At 38.5% G+C, this 21,901-nt stretch overlaps 2 protein-coding genes across 2 annotated transcripts; one reads left to right on the forward strand and one right to left on the reverse strand.

The window, feature by feature from the left end:
- Positions 1–426: 426 nt before the first annotated feature.
- On the reverse strand, positions 427–8,214 carry gmnn (geminin DNA replication inhibitor). Its single transcript, XM_052136785.1, has 7 exons — positions 8,110–8,214; positions 7,503–7,563; positions 6,163–6,264; positions 2,385–2,541; positions 1,178–1,260; positions 866–976; positions 427–765 (listed from the first exon to the last, which is right to left on the reverse strand). Exons 2-7 carry the CDS (start codon positions 7,554–7,556, stop codon positions 586–588), a joined length of 687 nt encoding a protein of 228 aa, XP_051992745.1. The 5' UTR covers positions 7,557–7,563; positions 8,110–8,214; the 3' UTR covers positions 427–585.
- A 3,532-nt stretch (positions 8,215–11,746) lies between these two features.
- LOC127651075 (uncharacterized protein C6orf62 homolog) lies at positions 11,747–20,449 on the forward strand. The gene is made up of 5 exons (XM_052136783.1): positions 11,747–13,289; positions 13,872–14,048; positions 14,186–14,311; positions 18,923–19,057; positions 19,141–20,449. Exons 1-5 carry the CDS (start codon positions 13,161–13,163, stop codon positions 19,264–19,266), a joined length of 693 nt encoding a protein of 230 aa, XP_051992743.1. The 5' UTR covers positions 11,747–13,160; the 3' UTR covers positions 19,267–20,449.
- Positions 20,450–21,901: the final 1,452 nt, after the last annotated feature.

Genomic DNA, 21,901 nt, shown 5'->3' on the forward strand with positions numbered 1-21,901 from the left:
CCACATTCCAAAACCCAGAGTGGGAAAAATGGTCTATGCTGCTCTTTTGCTTGGTATTGTCTCAAATTATCTTTGGATGGCAGGGTTTTGGAATGAGTGGGCATTGCCAATTCAACAGCTCAGTCATGTGAGCGCTTTAGAATGCTTAAAAACAATAATGGCTTATTGTAGCACTGTGCCCAATAATCTAATAATCAATAAAGCTGATTAAAGGCAAACTCAACATACAAATCACATGGTACGGAAACTGTTGTAACCTCTTGGATGGTGTACACACAAGCAAACATGCCGCAGCAGAGCAAATGCCAAACATGGAGCTCTTGAGAGCACCTTCTTTGGGATGACATTATTTAAATTGAAGATGCCTTCACGAAACAGAATTTTAGCTCAGGGGACAAAAAACAAACATGTATAAAATGAGTTTATTTCCATTGCATTCAAGTTTACATATGTACACTGGCAGTGAACATGCACAACTACTGAAAATAAAGCTCATTTACAGCAAGGAAAATAAAAATTAAAACAAGGTGCACTTTTGTTCTACTGGGCAAAGCTTAAAAAAAAAAAAAATCTAAATGAGTCAATTCAGCTTTCTTCTGTGGAATCATCCTTATCTGGCACATCATGGTCAGATGTCTGTTCTGGGCACAGTTTCACAATTTCTTGGCCCTTATAATCTTGCTCATCTCGTTGTTCATCATCTTCATGCTCAAAGGCCATCTCTCGCAGCTCCTCTAGATTGTCCGGACATTTACCAGTTAATCTCTAAAAAAGTAAAAGGAAGAATTTAGGCCAGGGCAGTAAGCACCATAGATATGCCAATCACCAATATATCCATTAGTGGTCAATCTATTTGTTGTCTTACTTCAATCATGTCGGCCATGTGCTGTACATGCTGTGCAAGCTCCAATAACTCCTCGTTCTCACTCTTAAGCTGAGCAATCTGTTCATCTTTGGCTTCAATGTCTTTGTGCAACTAATTTTGAAACAAATTCAGACTAGTGAACGTCAGTGCACCACCTCTGTTAAACAATATATATTTTTTGTGTTAAATAAAAATGTTTCAAATTAGGAGAGGTAACTCTTAACAAGGCTGAAGACTGATTCAGCACCCCTGTCAAGGGAGGGGAAGAAGGATGGCTAAACATTAGCAGTCACCTTTTAGTGATAAACTCACCTTTTCATTCTCCTGGAGAACACTGAACAGGGCTTTTCGCCTCTCCTCTGCTACCTCTTTCCAGTATGAGGAGCCAGGAGTTTCTGGAGAGAACACAGAAGTCAAGAAATTTGCATAATGTTACAAAACTAAATTCCCATTAAAAGAACATCCCATTTCTATCCAGCTTTAAATATCAAATCACAATTAGGGCTGGGACAACGTCGACGCAAAATATGCACGTCGATTCGTCGGACCCAAAACAAAGACGGCGGCGCCGGCGTGTAGTAGTAACACGAGTGGCTCCTCAGACTATCAGAAGTGCAAGGCGGCATGCACTCGTTCCTCTAAAGTATGGGAATTCTTTAATTTAAAAGGAAACAATTCCGTGATATGTCGTCTTTGCAAAATGGAGATGGCCTTCCATTCTAGCACCACGGCAATGCACCAGCATCTGAAGAGGCGCCACCCGGTTGCAGCTGCAGATGACAGAGCACCGTAAGTCTTTTTTTTTCCCCCCTCAACTCCCCACTCGATGTTGGAGTAGGCTATAATACGTTGTCGACACCTAAAGGTTTCACTTATAGCTATTAATAATGCGCTTATAGCTATGAATGTCGTGAAAAATTCATCGAGGACACGGACAACGCGCTGACAGACAGGACCAAGCAGGTAACATTTAATAATAAAATCTCAACTTTCAAATTTGGTCATTCAAAGAAAATTAAACCATAAATAGGCCTACTATTTTGTGGCTCTTTAATGTGTCGTGACAGATTGCCTCAGTTAAAGCTGCTCGTGAACCGATCATCTTTTCCTTGGTTAATTTATAGCATCAAATAGGCTAAACATGAATGTAGCCTACATCAGAAGGACTGTTGTTTTAACCGCAGAAAGATGTCAGTACAGTAGCCTACAATCCATTATTCAAATCCACCGACGTTAATCTTCTCTCCTGACTACTTTGTTGGACAAAAATGGCGTATTATGATTGATCGATCAGATCGCCAGTCAAACAAACTCCCGGCAAATGTTTTTTTTTTTTTACATTTTATACACCCCCACCCCCGATGAAACCGGTATTGTCACAAGTCGATTAATCGAAATGGAAAAAAAAAAATAAATAATCATTAGATTAATAGTTTAAAAAATAATCGTTTATCCCAGCCCTAATCACAATAATGCATACCTAATCAATTCCTCTGAACTGTACACCTGTGATAGTTACCTTTGATCATGAGCTCATAAGCTTCTTGAGTGATCCCTTCAGGGTAGTTGTCATTTTCTAGATGTGTGGAATTTACAGCCACCTCTGCTTTGACTCTCTTTGAGCCCTTCTCTTGCTCAGCGCTCCACATCTTCCTTTTGGGAACTGCTTTGCCATTCTAAAAACAGAGAACAAGAGACTATTAACAAAGAAAACGTGCTGTGAAAAATTATTTGCCCCATTCGGATCTCTTTTTTTGCCTCTCATTCTGAAGTTTCAAAAATTCAAACAAAATCGAAGAAAACGTAAAAGGCAATTCGAGCAAACTCAAACAGTTTATAAAATGTTATTGAAATTATAAAATAAACCCCAAACACCTATGAAAAACGAACTGCCCCCTTAAACTTTATAGCTTGGGTTGCCGCATTTAGCAGCAACCAAATGCTTCCGATAACTGGATCAGTCTTTCACAACGCTGTGGTGGAATTTGGTCCCACTCTTCTTTGAAGAACTGCATTAGTTCAGCCACACTGGAGGGCTTTCGAGCATGAACCCATTTAAGGTCCTGCCACAGCATTTCAATCAGGTTCAAGTCAGGACTTTGACTAGGTTACTCCAAAACTTGAATTTTGCTTCTTTTGAACCATTCAGAGGTGGACTTCACTCTTATGGATCATCGTCTTGCTGCTTAATCCTGTTGTGCTAGAGCTTTAACTCACAGACTGATGACCGGACATTCTCCTTTAGGATTTTCTGGTGGAGAGTAGAATTCAGGTTTCCTCAATTATTGCAAATTGCCCTGGCCCTGAGGCAGCAAAGCATCCCCACAACATCACACTACCACCACTTTTGACTGTAGGTATGATGTTCTTTTTGTGGAAATCTGGGTTTGATTTATGCCAGATGTAATGGGACCTGGTCTTTCAAATGGTTCCACTACAACTTAATCATCGATTAAGTTTTAGCAAAGTTCAGATGAGCCTTAAAAGTTCTTTCTGGGTTAGCAGTGTTTTTCCACCTTGCCACTTCTCCATGGATTGGACTTTGATAGTAGAGTCATGAACTGTGACCTTTATTGATGTGAGAGGGGCCTGCCGTTCCTTGGATGTCGTCCTGGGCTTTTTCATAACTTCACGAATGAGCAGTCACTGTGCTCTTGGAGGAATTTTAGAAGGTTGGCCACTTCTAGGAAGGTTCAATACTGTACCAAGTTTTATCCATTTGGAGATAATGGCCTTCACTGTGGTTCTTTGGAGTCCCAGAGCCTACTATAAACTACTTTTTGTATCTTCTAATTAATGCGTTATTCATCTAACACAATGCAATTTCTCAAACTGAATTTCAATCCATATTGCATTTATTTGATGTCCTACCTGCATTGATATTTGAATAAGTACGCATCATTTATAGGACTTCTTTATTTGGGAACCAATCTCTGCAAATGTTGAAAGCAATTAAATCAGCATTTTATGTAATTAATTAAATGACAACATTTTACTGTTTGACAGCCATACACACAAAGCCAAAAAACAGGCTTTTGCTGCAGTGTATAATTGGGCGAAGACTACCTTTGTTCACTTCAATCCATCTTTAACTCACAAAAAAAATAAAAGCTGCGCACTGCCAATTATCTTCACAATAAGAAATTCAGTGACACCAGAAAGTATTCACAGCGCTTCACTTTTTCCACATTTTATGTTATTGCCCTATTCCAAAATTTATTAAATTCATTATTTTCCCTCAATTCTACAAACAATACCCAATAATGAAAGTAGTTTGTTTGAAATCTTTGCAAATGTATAAAAACATGTACACAAGTATTCTCAGCCTTTACCATGACACTCAAAATTGAGCTTAGGTGCATCCGGTTTCCACAGATCATCCTTGAGATGTTTCTACAACTTTGAGTCCACCGGTGGTAAATTCAATTGATTGGATATGATTTGGAAAGGCACACACACCGGTCTATATAAGGTCCAACAGTTAACAGTGCATGTCAGAGCACAAACCAAGGCATGAAGTCCAAGGAATTGTCTGTAGACCTCTGAAACAGGATTGTATCGAGGTACAGATCTGGGGAAGGGTACAGAAACATTTCTGCAGCATTGAAGGTCCCAATGAGCACAATGGCCTCCCGGCCAAACTGAGAGATCTGGTGAGAAGGGCCTTAGTCAGGGAGGGTACCAAGAACCTGATGGTCACTCTGACAGAGCTCCAGCGTTTCTCTGTGGAGAGAAGAGAACCTTCCAGAAGAACCATCTCTGCAGCTCTCCACCAATCAGGTCAGACGGAAGCCACTCAGTAAAAGGCACGGCAGTCCGCCCGGAGTTTGCCAAAAGGCACCTGAAGGACTCTGACCATGAGAAACAATTCTCTGGTCTGATGAAACCTTTGGCCTGAATGGAAAGAGTAATGTCTGGCCGTCGCTCATCACCTGGCCAGTTCCATCCCTAAAATGAAGCATGGCGGTGGCAGCTTCATGCTGTGGGGATGTTTATCAGCGGCAGGAACTGGGAGACTATTCCAGAATTGAGGGAAAGATGAATGCAGCAATGTACAGAGACATCCTTCATGAAAACCTGCTCCAGAGCGCTCTGGACCTCAAACAGGGGTGAAGGTTCATCTTCCAACAGGACAACGACCCCAAGCCAAGATAACGAATGAGTGGCTACGGGACAACTCTGTCAATGTCCTTGAGTGGCCAGAGCCCAGATTTGAACATCTCAAGTGATCTGAAAATGGCTGTGCACCGACTCTGCCCATCCAACCTGATGGAGCTAGAGAGGTCCTGCAAAGAAGAATGGGAGAAACTGCCCAAAAATAGGTGTGCCAAGCTTATAGCATCATACACAAAAGACTTGAGGCTGGAATTGGTGCCAAAGGTGCTTCAATATTGAGCAAAGGCTGTGAATACTTATGTACATGTGATTTCAGTTTTAAAAATTTTTATAAACTTGCAAAGATTTCAAACGAACTTTTCACGATGTCATTATGGGGTATTGTTTGTAGAATTCTGAGGAAAATAATGAATTTAATCCATTTCGGAATAAGGCTGTAACATAACAAAATGTGGAAAAAGTGAAGCGCTGTGAATACTTTCCGGATGCACTGTATATTATGATTTAATAATTTGCGAGCAATCACGTAATATAGCTGCATTAAGCGTGCACACTCGAGAGACCAGTGTCCCCATGACAGAGCGTGCAGTTTCATTCACGCAACTCATAGAAGAGGCGCTGACCGCACAGAGAAATGGCAGTTACATGATCTGCTTCTGTATTATCTGAACTTTAATAAAGCTAAAGTTTGCTTCAGTGGAGAGCCAGCTACAGCTCCACATTGATTGCGCTTCTGTATTATAATTCCCTCATACCTTGCAATCTACATCACCTGAAGGGTTTGTGAAGTTTAGTGCATCTGGACTGAGAGCGGATTAATTCTTCCTCTCCATAGTCAGGCACGAACTACAGTGCTGCTCTTGCATTATTCATCATAAGAGTTTGTGATCTCACGTTATGATCAACTTTTGGTCGAAATTGTCGAGAAAGTCATCAAATAGTTTCAGCCCTAGTGACATAGATCCAAATCGATGGATCATTACACACCTAATGGACCTAAAGATCAGGAGATATTCCTCGAAATCTTTGCTTTCAGCAGAAGATAGATAGTCATACACATCTGGGATGGCATGAGGATTAGAAACTAAGAATTTAAGTGAAATATTTCTTAAATAAAATGAACTGTAATTTCCCTTTATTTTGGGAAAATGACACGGAAATGTTCTTGACATGTTTTGTACCTGAACTATCCGTCCCAGGTTCTTATTTACTGCAGATGGCTGAAGGACCTTGAGTGTTCTCCTCCCAGATCCTGTTCCAGATGTTGGCGCTACAAAGAATTTCTGAGAAAATAAAAAGGGACTTAAATACAATACAAAAATATCAGATCAAATGAGAAAACTTGGTGAGAAGTAAACCTGCTCTACCCAGGTACACAGTAACCCAGGCTGAATTCACCTGCCTTAACAGTCACTATTCTCCCATTACACTCTTGTTAAGCTGTCAATAAGATAACAAGTGAAGTATCTGAGCAACTCAGCATGTCTGCCATTCTAACAAGCGTGGGAAAGGGGCAGGACGCACATCAGCTGCATGGGGTAAACACCTTCAATTCCCACGGGCGTTGATTGGTCCGTTCACATTATTAGCTTACTGCAACATTCTTTAACCTGTAATTACCGTGAGAACTCGCCACAGAACTCCTTATGAACAACAGCAAGTTTAGAGTTGGTTAATGTTTTCAATCGTAAACAATACAGTGGCAGACAGAACCACGGTAACTGAATTTCTACACCTAAAGCAGAAGTCAAGGTTTATGCACATTGGCAATGATTAATTCTGAAATGATCAAGGTCTCAATTCAGTATATCCTAGCTGGGAAACCATTAGTAAAATTAAAAGCAATTTATTGTCTCCATTCATTCCCTCTTTGGACTGTTAATACCAACAGCATAAATTTTGCCAAAGGGGTGTATTTTTGATATTTCAATCTGTTCCTAAAATAAATGTATAATACGCAGTGTACACAAAATAGTTACACTCAGGACCTTCAAGACAAAAATGTCCCCATTGAAACAGCAATATTGGATCCCAGTGCCATTAAAGCAGAAAATCATGAATTCTATGATATCATGCTTTCAACCTAGAGCCCGGACTTCGACAGACAGACAGATAGATATCAACATTTTAATATTTTCCACCAGATGGTACCATTTTCCTCATGTTTAGCCAATGAAGAAAGTACATACATAAATTATGGCAGTTTTTGGAAGTAAACATTTAGTCCTCGAAGGTTCTCTGAGTAACTTTGATGCACAATGGTAAATTAAACAGAACTCAAAAATTAAGGATTACAGTTACAGCCATAGACCAATATCCCTCACAATCATTAACCACTAACTTTTAAGGGGTCATTAGTCCGTTTATGGAGATTTTGCACTCGAATTTTAAAGAAATACTCCGCAGTCCCAAATCACCTCAGAGACAGTCGAAGTCACTGAATTCTAACTGACAATGCTGTTAGTGGCCTTACTGAATTAAATATGAAGTTGCGGAGTCAAGTCGAATTAGGAGCACATACCTTGATGTTTTCAGAGGGATTCTCTGCATGCTTGATTCTTCTGATGGAACTCATGTTTTACCTAAAAAGAAAAAAAAGTTTGCATCAAATATGCAATCTCAGATTCATCACAACAGCCTAAAGACACAAACTGGAAACATGTACATGCTTGTTTCAAGATTACATTTAAACGTGTAAGGGAAAGTGTAAATATTCATTATAAATATTCATTTAAGCGTCACCATTACAAGTTTTCCAGCATTGGATCACATATGTCCCTTTAAAAGGTTATTTTTAAAAAGGTTGAGATGACAAATGAGCTCTTACGTAAATGTACAATAAGACACTCGGAATATGACAAGAAACGTATAAAACAGGATAAAAGACCGTCAAAAGATGTCATCTCCAGAAATTAAAAACCAAAGCATGCATTACCATCACTCACTCATCTCCCAAATATAACTTTACACCACAATAAAATCACAAGCCAAAACAAAAAAGGCTGACTAGGCCTCAAGCACACTGTGTTAATTCAAACTCGCGCAAATTTAATAAGCAGAAAGCTGCCACAACGAAAGAAGTCGTAAATAACTAACGGAAAACCAAGCAAGTCAGAAACAATACTAACCGCTATTGCACAAATGTAATTCAATACTATCCAGATGATCCACTAGTGTTGTTTGATTTGTGCGTGAGGAGCGCGCCACTGGCTTAAGTACTGCCTTTGTACCGTCACGTGACTCCAGAATTCGCGCCGTTAGAGAGACGGAGTAAACAAACACCACCCCATATGACTTGTTCATTTACTTTCGCTTCTCAAAACAGTATATGAATATCACCAGAAGGGGAAAATACGCTAAGCGTGTTCCAACTTTCATTTTTGTTATCTGTAAAAAGTAACATATTAATATTAACATATTAACACGTTGTAATTTCACATACATACCACATATTCACATACACCTAAGGAGTACAGATTGGAAGGGATAATCGTATTTAGAGTTCTGTCTGAACCACTATAGCCTACAGACACTTTTTGAGAGAAACAGCGGCGCCTCACTTCATCCTAGCCCATTCCATTGCTATTTTATTTTTATTTTTTTTGGCCATTAAAATTTTTGTTTATTCATAAGTTAACGCAAAGAAAAAAAACAACACAATGAATCAATCACTTTTAACTCCCACCATAACCCCTCCCCTACCAATCTCCCACCCCACCCATGAATGATATTTATGTTATGATAGAGAGTTTTTTCACGCAGCTGTGAATACATTGAGATCTGGGAATCCCAAAATGTTGAATCAAGTTTTCAAAAGATCTTAATACTCCACTCTCATGTAGGTCACCAAGTGTAACCTCCCTCACAAGCCACTCTGACCAACAGAAAGTGGACTTATTAATACATAGTTTAGAGTTCAGCCATATGCTCGAGGCTACGTTAAATACATATCCGAGGTAAACTCTCTGGACACTTTTGTCCACATCGAGTGTAAATGCTAGAACAGGGTGTGACTTATCTTCTCCAATTAGTTTGACAGAACGGCTTTGCAGTGGCGAGATAGGGGCAAGGACTTCCTTTTCAATGCGAAACCAGGGAGGCGCTCTCACAGGTGGAAGCGACGAATGAGCCAAATGTCTATATTATTTTTTACTAAAAATAAATCTTGGTTAGGCCTAGCCAACCTGTCAATTGGCCTTTGTAACTTATTGAAATTTAACCTGGAACGCTTACCATTCCAAATGAAGGACTTTGCTACGCTATTAAATTGCTTGACATCTACAGGGAGAGATTATAGCAGGTAGTTGAATTTTGGAATAAAATTTATTTTAATAACATTAACTTTCCCAATCATAGATAAATGCAACAAAGCCCACCTGCCCACATCGTTCGAAAATCTTTTTATTAAGGGATCAAAATGAACTCTGACTAAATCAGAAAAAGTTGTACTTAAATACTTAATGCCCTGTTTGGGCCACTGGAAGGTGCCTGGCTGATAGGCCGTTCTGTTAGAGACAAAGCTTCGGATTTAGATTAATTGACTTTGTATCCTAAGAATTTGGAAAAGGAATTAATAATTCTGTGGAGGCAGGCCATAGATCTAGTAGGGTCAGAGACAAATAATAAAATGTCATCTGCGTAAAGCAGAAGCTTATGCGCCACACCTTCTGCCATCACCCCTGGGAAATGGGCTGCTAATGGTTCTAGGGCAAGACAGAACAATAATGGGGAAAGTGGGCAACCCTGCCGAGTGCCCCTATATTCAGAATAAAATAATCTGAAAGGAATCCTACAGGGTAGGAATTACCACAGGGTATCTACACTCACCTAAAGGATTATTAGGAACACCATACTAATACTGTGTTTGACCCCCTTTCGCCTTCAGAACTGCCTTAATTCCACGTGGCATTGATTCAACAAGGTGCTGAAAGCATTCTTTAGAAATGTTGGCCCATATTGATAGGATAGCGTCTTGCAGTTGATGGAGATTTGTGGGATGCACATCCAGGGCACGAAGCTCCCGTTCCACCACATCCCACAGATGCTCTATTGGGTTGAGATCTGGTGACTGTGGGGGCCATTTTAGTACAGTGAACTCATTGTCATGTTCAAGAAACCAATTTGAAATGATTCGAGCTTTGTGACATGGTGCATTATCCCCCACAGTCACCAGATCTCAACCCAATAGAGCATCTTTGGGATGTGGTGGAACGGGAGCTTCGTGCCCTGGATGTGCATCACACAAATCTCCATCAAAAGATGCTATCCTATCAATATGGGCCAACATTTCTAAAGAATGCTTTCAGCACCTTGTTGAATCAATGCCACGTAGAATTAAGGCAGTTCTGAAGGCGAAAGGGGGTCAAACACAGTATTAGTATGTGTTCCTAATAATCCTTTAGGTGAGTGTATGTTAAATCACTACTCAAAACAGCCGAACACACTCGTGCACGGAGACTGAGAGGAGAAATAAATTAGATATATGTTAAATCACTACCTATAATAAGATATTATAAGCATAAATGCTTTCTTATTGATGGATCTATAAGTATCAAAGTTACTTTTGGTGTGATATGTTTTGCACAGTTTATATTGCTGAAAAATAAAAACAAATGTCCTCCTTTATAATTGTTACAATAAACACTATATATGCTGACTCATTATGCAATGACTAACTTTGTCCTTTGGTGTGACGTTTTGTCCTATGGTGTGACAAACATAAAACAACAGAAAAATATACTTATTTTAAAATATCTTTTAAAAAAAGAGTCAAGTTTGGCATTAGGGGAGTTACAATAATATCTCCTCTTAGATGGGTACAATTTCAAACAGTTTTGTAAGGTTGGTGAAAAAGTTTTATTGACATTTGTAGGGAAAAGTTTATCAAGTTCATCTATTCATGGTGAAAATTATTCTAATTAGTACTTTCATGTAAAATAAATAGCACTTTAATAAAAAAATGTTTGAATAATGTGAACAATTCTCTCAAGTATTTTTTTTTATGTTATTGAATATAATTTCTTAGTACTTTTTAAATGTCACACCATAGGACACATTTACAGTACTGTTGAGTGAAAACGTGAAAAAAAAAAAGTGAAGTCATTGACAAAATGAGTGACCACTACTATTTTCTGAAACTACAGTTTTCATACTCCATAAATATATATATTTTTTCTTAAAAAGTTATGTTTTCCAAAAAAAAGTACTTTTTCTTGGCCATTTGTCAACTACCCGTGTATAAAGTAACTTAATCCAACCAATAAATGTACTCCCGAACCCATACAGTTCCAAAATCTTAAAAAAGAAATCCCATTCTACCATATCAAACACCTTTTTGGCGTCGATGGCAGCGACCAGAGATCATTCGCTACTGAGCACATAATATTGATGAAACGCCTAATGTTATCAGAAGAGCTACTGCCCCGAATAAACCCTACCTGATCTATATGTATAAGAGATGGCATAACTTAATCAGTTTAGCCAAAATGTTTACATCTAGCTGGATCAGGGAAATTGGGCGGTTAGAAGTAAAAAGATCCCTCTTTGTTGTTGTTGTTTTCCTCATTACAGTTTTAATACCTTTGTCTTGTCATTTTATGTTTTAATGTATGTGCCTTGATTTTTTCTTTTTTTTTCTTCACGTTTTAACAGCCAATAATTCTATTGTTAAAAAAAGGAATAAAGTAATAAAAAAAGGTGAGGTGTGATGTGTGAATGATGTGCTCCCTCCCTCCTCCTCCCTGTCACATGTGCACAGCTGCGTAAAGTGCGTCGGCCATTTTGAGTTGTTTGTTCAGCGAGGAGCGCTTGTTATTTTCCTGACAAACGCAGATCAACGGACCGAAACACTTGAAAGACATTTCACCCTTTCCCTCCATCATTATGGGTCCACCGCGATGCAGATCCCGCCGTCTGTCACCTGAGAGAACGGAGAATTTCGGTCAGTTTGTCAGTTTATCTTGACATGGCATTCGGGTGTGTGACGACTGTAGTAAAGATCGAAAACAAACGAAGACCATCCAGCTAAACCTCCAGTGGGGGCAGGTTTTTATTGCACTGAGATCTGTGTACTAAGACGTGGGTTTCTTGTTAGGATCGTTTTGCGGTGCTTGCTCGGTTCGCAACGGGCTTGGAAGAAAGCTCGAGAAAATGAGGAGACATAATAGCTAGCCAGTTAGCCAGCCACGCGTCAAAGCCAATATCTGCTAGCTCGAGATAAATAACAGGGCAAAAACAAAATGTAACTGTCAGACCATTGATTAATATTAGCTTGACTGCCCTTGTAGATATTAAACTCATATAGGACCCGCAAGAGATGTAGCTCCCTTCAACCAGGTTGTCAGTTAGTGGCAAATCGTTTATTTAGCTTAGCTAGCATTAGTTTGCTAGCCAGCCACAAAACAGAGCCTCGCAATGACACTCAACCGTGGCAGAACGGTTCACGGGCCCATTTTATGTCCTTAAACCCCAAAATGTCCAGCAAACTCCGTGTTCTTACTCCGTGCCAATATCTCATGGCATCTGCATTTCTCTGCCATGGTTGTCTTTCTCACTTGTCATTCAGATGTGCTTTTATGAGACGTTTATTATACAAAGACATGGATACAAACCAGAAGAATCGATCATGGAAGAGACTTTCCAAAGTCCGCAATAATAGTCAAGTCTCTCTGTCAGCTTTTTAGATAACGTTAAGCAAGGTTTATTTAACAAAGCCAGGGATCTGACCCCTTTCACACACACAATCACGTACAAAATCTCTGAATGGTTTTTCAGTGAAGCAGGCATGTGTCACCTTGCCTTATTTCAGTGCTAAAACACAGTCGACCATATAACGATTTAATATTTGGATTGAGTCGTTTTATACCAGCGGGTTCCATTATTTACACGTAGACTGTTCGGCCTTTTGTTAAAAAAAATAAAAATGGTATAACCAACGGAAACGTAATTTATCAGGAATATATTGCAAATTTACATGGCACACGAGCACTACCCACATTGATCTGAAAATGACTTGATTTGTTTTAGCTAACTTTATTCCTTAATTCGAATTAGTATGTGCTGCAGGTAGTGCTTGGTTATAGCTTTCATTAGTTTTTAAAAGGTTTTGAAAAGCCACTTAGTAAAGAAAACAAAAAGACAGAAAAAGTCTGCATAAGAACCATTATTACTGTCAGTAACAATGGGAGACCCAAATTCTCGAAGGAATCAAACGAGAAACCGACTCCGAGCCCAGCTACGAAAGAAAAGAGAATCTCTGGCTGATCAGTTTGACTTCAAGATCTACATTGCCTTCGTATTCAAGGAAAAGGTACATTTTATTTTGGAATACATGCTTTGAATAAGCATTCCAGTTAGCACACATACATCTCTACATCTCTTTTGATCTGTTCACCTGGAAAGCATCACAATCTAATACAAATCTGAAAAATTTACAAACATTCTAAAGTGTAAATGTCTCAAAAGACATCTGCTGAATGTCAGATGAGGAAACAACCTTAAAAATATGTATTCCAGGTGTAAATACACACATCAAATAGATGTCTGCATGATGTTCCCCTGAAATCACACGTACATCACCCAGATATCGATTTGATGTGTGTTCACATCTGGAAGACGTATTTTTTAGCAATGCATCTATATGATGTTTCATCTCTGATGTTAATAAGACATTAAGCAGATGTCTTGGAGTCATGCATGCTTTGAAAATCTGATCTTTTTAAGATGTTTAGCAGATGTTTATTAGATTGTGATGCTTTCCAGATGAAAAGATAAAAAACCACATCTCAAAGACGTACGTGTGCTTTCTGGGACATGTGCTGTCAGGTTTTTAATTCTTGTCTTTTTGTCATGTCAGGGATCATTCTAATGTGCTTTTGTACCACTTTTACAGAAAAAGAAGTCCGCGCTCTTCGAAGTAGCTGAGGTGGTACCTGTGATGACCAACAACTATGAGGAAAATATCCTAAAAGGCGTGAAGGATTCGAGCTACTCATTGGAGAGTTCTTTAGAACTTCTCCAAAAAGATGTTGTGCAGTTGCATGCGCCTCGTTACCAGTCAATGCGTCGAGTAAGTATTGTGACACAAACTGGTTCTCTTTCAGCAGTGTCAGTTAAAGATTGAGCTATTTCCAGCTGCATTACTATCGTAATGCTGTATCTAGTCCAGAAATTGAATGTCTCATCATTGTTTCTGAATCTGAATAGGACGTGATAGGTTGTACCCAGGAGATGGACTTTATCCTTTGGCCCCGCAATGATATTGAGAAGATTGTCTGTCTCCTGTTCTCCAGATGGAAAGGGGCTGAACATGAACCATTCAGGCCTGTTCAGGTATGGTTTTCTCCTGTCTTAAAAGCATAACAATTGCTCATCCTTTGGGTCAGGGATTTGAACAAACCTCTAACCCTAAGTATTAAACTTTGGCATTTAACTCACCCCGCACTGTTTGTGCAACTGACATAAATACTTGTGGAGGAGATGTGATAGGGGATGATAAAACGGGCAAAAAAGATTCAATAGACTTAACTTGTAGGAGAGAATATCATAGATTCCGTTTACACCTGGTATTAAGATGCGCTTCAGGTGATCCGATCACGAGTGGTCTGCATTCAATTCAGGTGTTAACGGGGTGCAAATGTTTTGTGAGCGGATTACAAAAACCACATACAGAGGTAGTCAAAAACTCATGTGACCACATCACATTTGAGGTGTAAACGCTATCTTTCCTGTATGCACCCCGGACAGCAGCGAAGCACCGCCCCACTTCACCTGTCAATCAACCACTGTGCTAAAACAAGAGTTCAAACTTTTACAATTGACTTTAAAAGGAAATAACCACCCGAACTGAACATTTTTGAACAAAGAAAGTTTTTATTTGTCTGTTATTGCTGTTATTAAATGACTTGCCTGAGGTTTATTTCTTAACACTAAATTGACAATTTTCCAGTCTAGGTTTCACATGTTTTCTTTGCCTTTCTTAAGCCCTGTTGACTCTGCTTGGTCTGCTCTAAATATTTTATAATTGATAAATGTGTTGTGTGCCCATTTTTACATCGTATTTTCTGTTTATTTTTTATCAAAAATAAACTGTGAATTAAATAAGTATGCATTAAAAATGATGCAAGAAGATATCCACATGGGATTTGTCAGGCTGTTCTCTGACCACCCGCTTCTGAACACCACTCATTAGAAGCACCATCCACTACCACCTTCAATTCTGAAATGTAATCCCAAGCTGCAAGAAATCTTATTTTTTGTCCCGCAGAACTGTAGACCTCTACGGATCATCTTTAGTGTGTCTGATACAGGGCTGCACCTAACTACCACCTGAGCCACAGCCACCCCAGATTTTATGTTGGACTGCTAAACTTGAGGTTGCACAATGTTTTGATATTCCTCCTGAAAGTGACTTGAATTTTACATTTGTTTCATTTATTTTGTTGTTGGATTACATAATTTTATATTGGAGTGATTTTAAGTAAGAACTTGTTCAATTCGAGTAAAAAGAAAGTGCAATCAACATTTAGCAATCCAAAAACAAAATAAATGAAACAAATGTAAAATTCAAGTCACTTTCAGGAGGAATATCAAAACATTGTGCAACCTCGAGTTTAGCAGTCCAACATAAAATCATTTTACAGTAAAAGTAGTGCAATTTGAGTAACTCAAATGTTTTTCTAACAAGAATAACTAAAACTTGTGCATTCTTAATCAACTGTCAGTAAAAGAAACATTTGTAACAAAACAATTCACAAGGTAGGAACCTAATAATGAAAATTAGGGGTCACGATTGTGAAATTTGGCTGACAATTAATTGTCAAACAAATAATTGCAATTATGACTATGATTACTGTTTAAGACTATGATGATTAAATGTCTGTTTAAGGTGTTTCAAGAATATGATGATTAATTACAATACAAAACTCACTAAGTCATTTATACAAATTTAGCTGGGTCATATAATAAAATAAGGGTATATGATTTCCTTTTCAGGCTTCAAAAACGTATGAATGACAGTAAAATAACATAATAAAAATTATATTTTAATTATCAAAATATGTCTGAATAACTAAAATATATTTTTCTTATTTGTCCGATTTACTTTTGATCCATTGGACTTTCAATGTTTTGTTTTCTTTTGTAACCCAGCTAACCTATATAGCTATTATATTATGCAATAGTAAAATATTTCTGCCTTAAATTCTTCACTTTCACACATTATTTTAAGGCTCTCTGATTAACTCACAAGCCCTTATTTCTCATGAGGGAAGACTTTGAGATTCAGTTTCTTGTATTTGATCATCTCCACAGAAATCGAGCAGGGCATCTCCTCTCTCTCACTGCCTAATTATTAAACTGTGTGAATAAACCGACAATGACCACGGATATTTGACATTACATGGCCGTTAAGTGAAACGAGCATTTTGCGTTCACAAAACGAATCCGTTTATACCTTGTTTATATTTTCGCGAGAGTTTGATTGCATGCCGCCTACAGAGGCATGCGCAAGTGCGCTTGACAAGTGGTTCATCTTTACACACGCTCAAGAGAGCTGCTGTCAGCAGTGTGGTTCCGAGATGCTCAACTGAATGAGACACAGGTGCTTTTTCCTCCGCGCTCATGAGACATCATGCAGGGAAAGACGAGGCTGAATCCAGCTTCTTAATCAACTGCTTTTTATTCAGTAAAGGGGCCTCGGACACTACACAACTCTATCACTGGCAAGTAAAATGTAAAAATGTACTTGCCAGTGACTAATAACTGATGTATTTTGGTCGCATAGTTCGAAATGTACTCGCATATGAGAGTGATTTACTCTCAATGTAGAGGGCTGCATGGCCGTTTAAAGTAAACAGAAAATATAAAACGGCCAAATAACAAAATTAGATGACGCATGGTGTAAAGTTACGTTAGCAGCGGTGCAGAAATTACTTTTAACATGGGGGCGATGAGGAAACATTTAGAAAATCTATTTTATGTGACTACTACTAACAGAAACACCTGTTGTAATACTATATCATGTTTGGGTGGGTGGGGACAAAAAGTAAACAGGACTTGCGGTGCTGCTGTCTTGACAAGCGATCCGGGATGCTTTCGCTTAAGTGTTCGTTCATGGCAGTTGTACGGCTGTGATAAGCCATTTCTAATTTGCATAGCTTACATAGCACCACATTGTTGGGTCTGGCTAAAATACTCCCACGCTTTAGATCACCATGGGCAAGTTTTTTTTAGCTGCAGTTTGTTCTTTGGGGAATCCATGCTTAAACCGGTTGATGCCATTTTAATTATTGCATTGCGACGCACCGACGCATGTTATGCAAATCAACGTATTTCTGTAATTGATGACGTTGATTAATCGTCCCAGCCCTAGTCTGATATCAACATTCAGGGAGACTGATAACAAGCATGAACATCTGAATATCCTGTAATGTAGTACTCCACAAAAATAGAGAATTCTGCTTGAAATGTTGCATTTCAGATGCACCTAAGAGAAACAGAGTGCCGGTCTTATTTGCGCTTTATTATCATGCAGTAACACACTGACATAGTGATTGATTGTTTGTATTGATGTAATCAGAGACCCTCCCTTTGAAATTCCATCACAAGTAGTCAAGAGACACATTTAAGCGACCAGGTGTAAACAGCCATGTGTCTTGCCTGACCACACGTGATCACATCACCCGAGATGCGTCTTAATACAGGGGTAAACAGTGTCATATAGACTGGGGGTGGGCTCTTTTGACTTGGGCCAGTAAGTACACCCTAGCAACTGCATAGCAACATGCTTACTAGGGCTGTCAATTGGGCTGATATAATTAATTTATATTCAAATTGTGTGACAAAGTAATATTTTTGCAACCTTTGCTCTTTGCACCTGAATGTCTTCAGAATGTCGAGTCTTTGCAAACCTTGTGCTAAAAAAAGCTAGACTCAGCGGAAGGAATGAAACAGAACACCAGTGTCTCGAAATGCATTCATAAAAATGTAAGTCCTTTTTAATCTGACACAGCATCTTAAAAAGGTGGTGGCCCTGCATGAGACGCTGCAAAAAAATACTTTGTAATGCTGTGCAACGCGTCCTTGCATTGAAAAACAATTTAAAAACGGCACAGATGCCCGCAAAAACACGTGAACCGCCCCTAACTCGCCCTATGATTCAAAAACTGACCCAAACTCAGCCCGAAACAGGGGTCAGGTTCCAAACCTCCATTGCACATGTGAAATAACTGAATACTGATTTTGGTATTTGAATAGTGGCGTGTCAAATTGTTCACTGAATGTCTACTATCTGTGTACATCCCTAATTTTTTAAATCATTAAACCTGGAAGATTTTGCCAGTTCATATTCTCAATCTTCAAGTAAAAAAATAAATAAATAAATAAATAAAATCAGAAAAGAATGCTTCACTAGACAGTTCTGTTAACTTGGTCTTGTACCGTATACCAGTGCAACTGGACTACAATGTTTTTAGTTGTATGTACAGTAGTAATATTCCCAGATAGTAGTGCTAGTTGGCTGGATTGTGAAGCAGGATTTGCGGCTCATACTCTGCCTCACCATGGTAACGGCGTGTATCTGAAGCCCAGTTCTGCAATAAGCGCTGTTCAGACAGGATGCCAGATGGAGCACAACAGAACTAAACAGCTTGGATCCCAAGACACTGATAAGCGAGCAATGGTCAAAGACCTCCAAAGTCATTGTTAGTGCTTGACACACATCTAAAAATGCATTCAAAGGTGCATTTTATCTTAAATTCGAAAATATTCTAATTTTAATTTCAGAGCCTTTTCCAGCAACCACTCAAAACACTATAATTGAGGCGACCAGTTTAGCACAGGCAAATGCCAATCTTTTCTTTAGAAATTGTCAAAATCAATTTACAGATCGAAGACTGTAAATGTAAAATAAGACTCAAAATAGTTACATTTGTATGTTCACAGGCCAAGTTTGAATTTCACCACGGAGACTATGAAAAACAGTTTTTGCATGCTGTTAGTCGGAAGGACAAGGCTGGCATGGTTATGAACAACCCCAATCAGTCTGTCTTTCTCTTCATGGACAGACAGCACTTACAGGTTAGTTCCAAAAAACTTGAAGAGTAAAGATTACATAAAAATAATACACCTTACAAAGCTCTAATATTTACTTCCTTCTACAGACTCCAAAAACCAAGCTCACAGTTTTCAAGTTGTGCAGCCTCTGTCTCTACCTGCCGCAGGACCAGCTCACTTGTTGGGGGGTTGGAGACATCGAGGACCACCTCCGTCCATACATGCCTGACTAGGAGAAACACATGGAAGACACCCTTCAAGGCCTTGAAGCAAGTTGTCCTTATCTACACATCCCACAGTTGAATAGAATTGAACTTGTGCTTGGAACTCTCCTTTTTGTTAACCACTCATTTTCATCTTGAGATTTAGTTTTGTTTTTGTTTTTTTAAACCCCTCCAACCAATCTTTGTTTGGTTCACCTCATTTACCCTCTGTGTGATTTTTATTTTATTTTTTTGCTGCATGAACATTGATTTTGAGTGGTTGTTCTCCTGGAGCTGCACCGTCGTCAATACCAGTCACCAAAGGAGCTCTTTCCATTAAGGAAATCCCCCCACAATATGACCAACAAAATGGAAACCAATGACAGAGATATCTCAAATGTGGTCCTCTTGCATTGGACTGGCTTTAACATCAGTGTCATGAAGGGATAGTTATATTGTCTCTAATATTAGGAAAATTATAGTAGGGATTACATGAGTAACAACTACCAGTGACATAGGACAAAAGTGCCTGGGTAGTCTTCCTTAAAAGGCTTCTATTTAGAAGTTGAACAATATTTGTTAAAACACATTTGTTGTAGGCATTGCTTCTCATTCTCAGTTACTGCCTTAGTTTTTGCTGGACATTTTAATTTGTGTCATTCCTTGCCTATAATATGACAAACCTTATTTGATATATTTTTTACAATTTCTGGAGGGGTGGTGCATGAAGGGGACGGAGGTGTGGGGTGTGATGTATATGCAAGAACGCTGACATAAACTGTCACGTCTGTTGGAGGATTTCTGATGCTGTTTTTTTTTCTTGGGGTTGGGATGGTAATGGTCACCAATTAAGCACTATATACCTACAAGCTACTGATAACAGATTTGATCTTTGGTGGTGGGTATGTGATGGGAGACTAATGTTCAAGCTCATGTACCTAATGAGACATTTTGTGGAGATCTTGAAATGGATCATTAGATTTGTTTTTCTTTAGTAGAAAGCCCTGTTCTGAGTACAAATTATTGCAGTGCTTGGGGACTTGTATCTGTAAGCGATCTTCATTGGGTCATATGGCATAAAATCAATACTTTATTGCCCACTTTGAAATTTTAAGTTCATAGCTAAAGGGAAGGTGGATGTTTTTGTCTTTTATGTACCCTTTGTTTGAAATAAACACTGCTGAACATATCTTAACAAAGTGAGAAACATTTTTATGTTGGAGTTTATTATATACCATCAAGAAAATGTAATATTTACATGACATGTATGTCATTAGTTGCCAAGGTGCTTGGTGTGTTTTCCCTGAGCTACTGGCTTTAGATTTTCTTTGATAATGAGATATACAGTTGTAAATGGCAAAGTCCTTCCTTGTTTTTAAAACCTGTGCAGTTATGAGTATGTCTTCTCCGAGTTTAGCAGCATTCTTGTATCTGTTAATCAGTAAGAGTGAGAAAAAAATTGTCCTAGTTGAGGAATGGAAAAAAACATTTAATGACTTTTCAAAAAAAAATATAAGAATATGAGACTGCCATACATATTTTAATTGTAATACATCTACACTATCAATCAAAAGTTTGAACGCTTCTTTGAATTTGTGTGTCAGTATATTAAAACTAGGGATGTGCAAAACTACCACTTTTTATCATCAACTAATCGGCGGTTCTTGTGACCCCGAGCAGACACATTTCTGAAGGATATACGGACACTAAGCACAGTATTTCAACATGGTAACTAATGAATATTCTACAAAAATATTGTCCTAATAATTATAAATCTCATAGCACAAAACTATCAGTCAGAAAAAATAAAGGCTTCAATACAGTGGCACAAAACCACAGATGCATATCCTGAATGCAAAATGATGAGCTTCAGTGTAACTACAGAACTTGCTTATGGAGGATGAAATGTGACCATATTAAAAAATAATTAACTATATCTTCAAATACATATAAAAAGTGTTCTATTCATAAAACCATTCCGTGTGGTTCCTGAAATTTTCATGACCTCAAAACCACCTCCATCTCTCAACTTTGGATAAGAAGAGAGAATGCACTATAAACTCTGTTGAGTCATCTTGATTACCTATTGGATAATGACAGTCAACATTTTAAAAACACAAAAAATATACCCTCAACTTTGTTAATACAAGTATACCGGTACCTACATGTATGAGAATGACAGGTTGTGTTGTGTTTCACTGGATATTGTTACTCTTTAGTAATCAATATCCAATCAGTATCCAGTATATTGGAAAAGAATATAGGTAAATACAAATACATGTTGTATTTTAAGCATTTCAATTTTCCTGCCTCCTATTGCCTCTCTCCAATTGAAAATGAATTAGGACTCTTGATTACCATGTGCCATGTGTCCTCTAGATGGGCGCGTTAAGCATCTTTTTGAATTTCAGTTCTGCACAACTTTACAGTGTGTGATACGTTCATTCCTGTGTAAATACATTGATGATCTTTCCCATCACTGTGCATATATATGATTACTTTTTTGACTGGGTAGTATACAGAAAGCAATCTGGTAGACAATAACGCTTGCTATTCATGTTAGTGACGTGCCCCAAAGTAGCAACTGTCTAGTATTGTCAGCAATGTGGGCATTGAGCAGATTTTCTCTTCTGAGCCAGTGGACTCGTAGCCTACTGTAAAGTGG

This window comes from Xyrauchen texanus, chromosome 10, assembly GCF_025860055.1.
Source record: "Xyrauchen texanus isolate HMW12.3.18 chromosome 10, RBS_HiC_50CHRs, whole genome shotgun sequence".
NCBI classification, from domain to species: Eukaryota; Metazoa; Chordata; class Actinopteri; order Cypriniformes; family Catostomidae; genus Xyrauchen; species Xyrauchen texanus.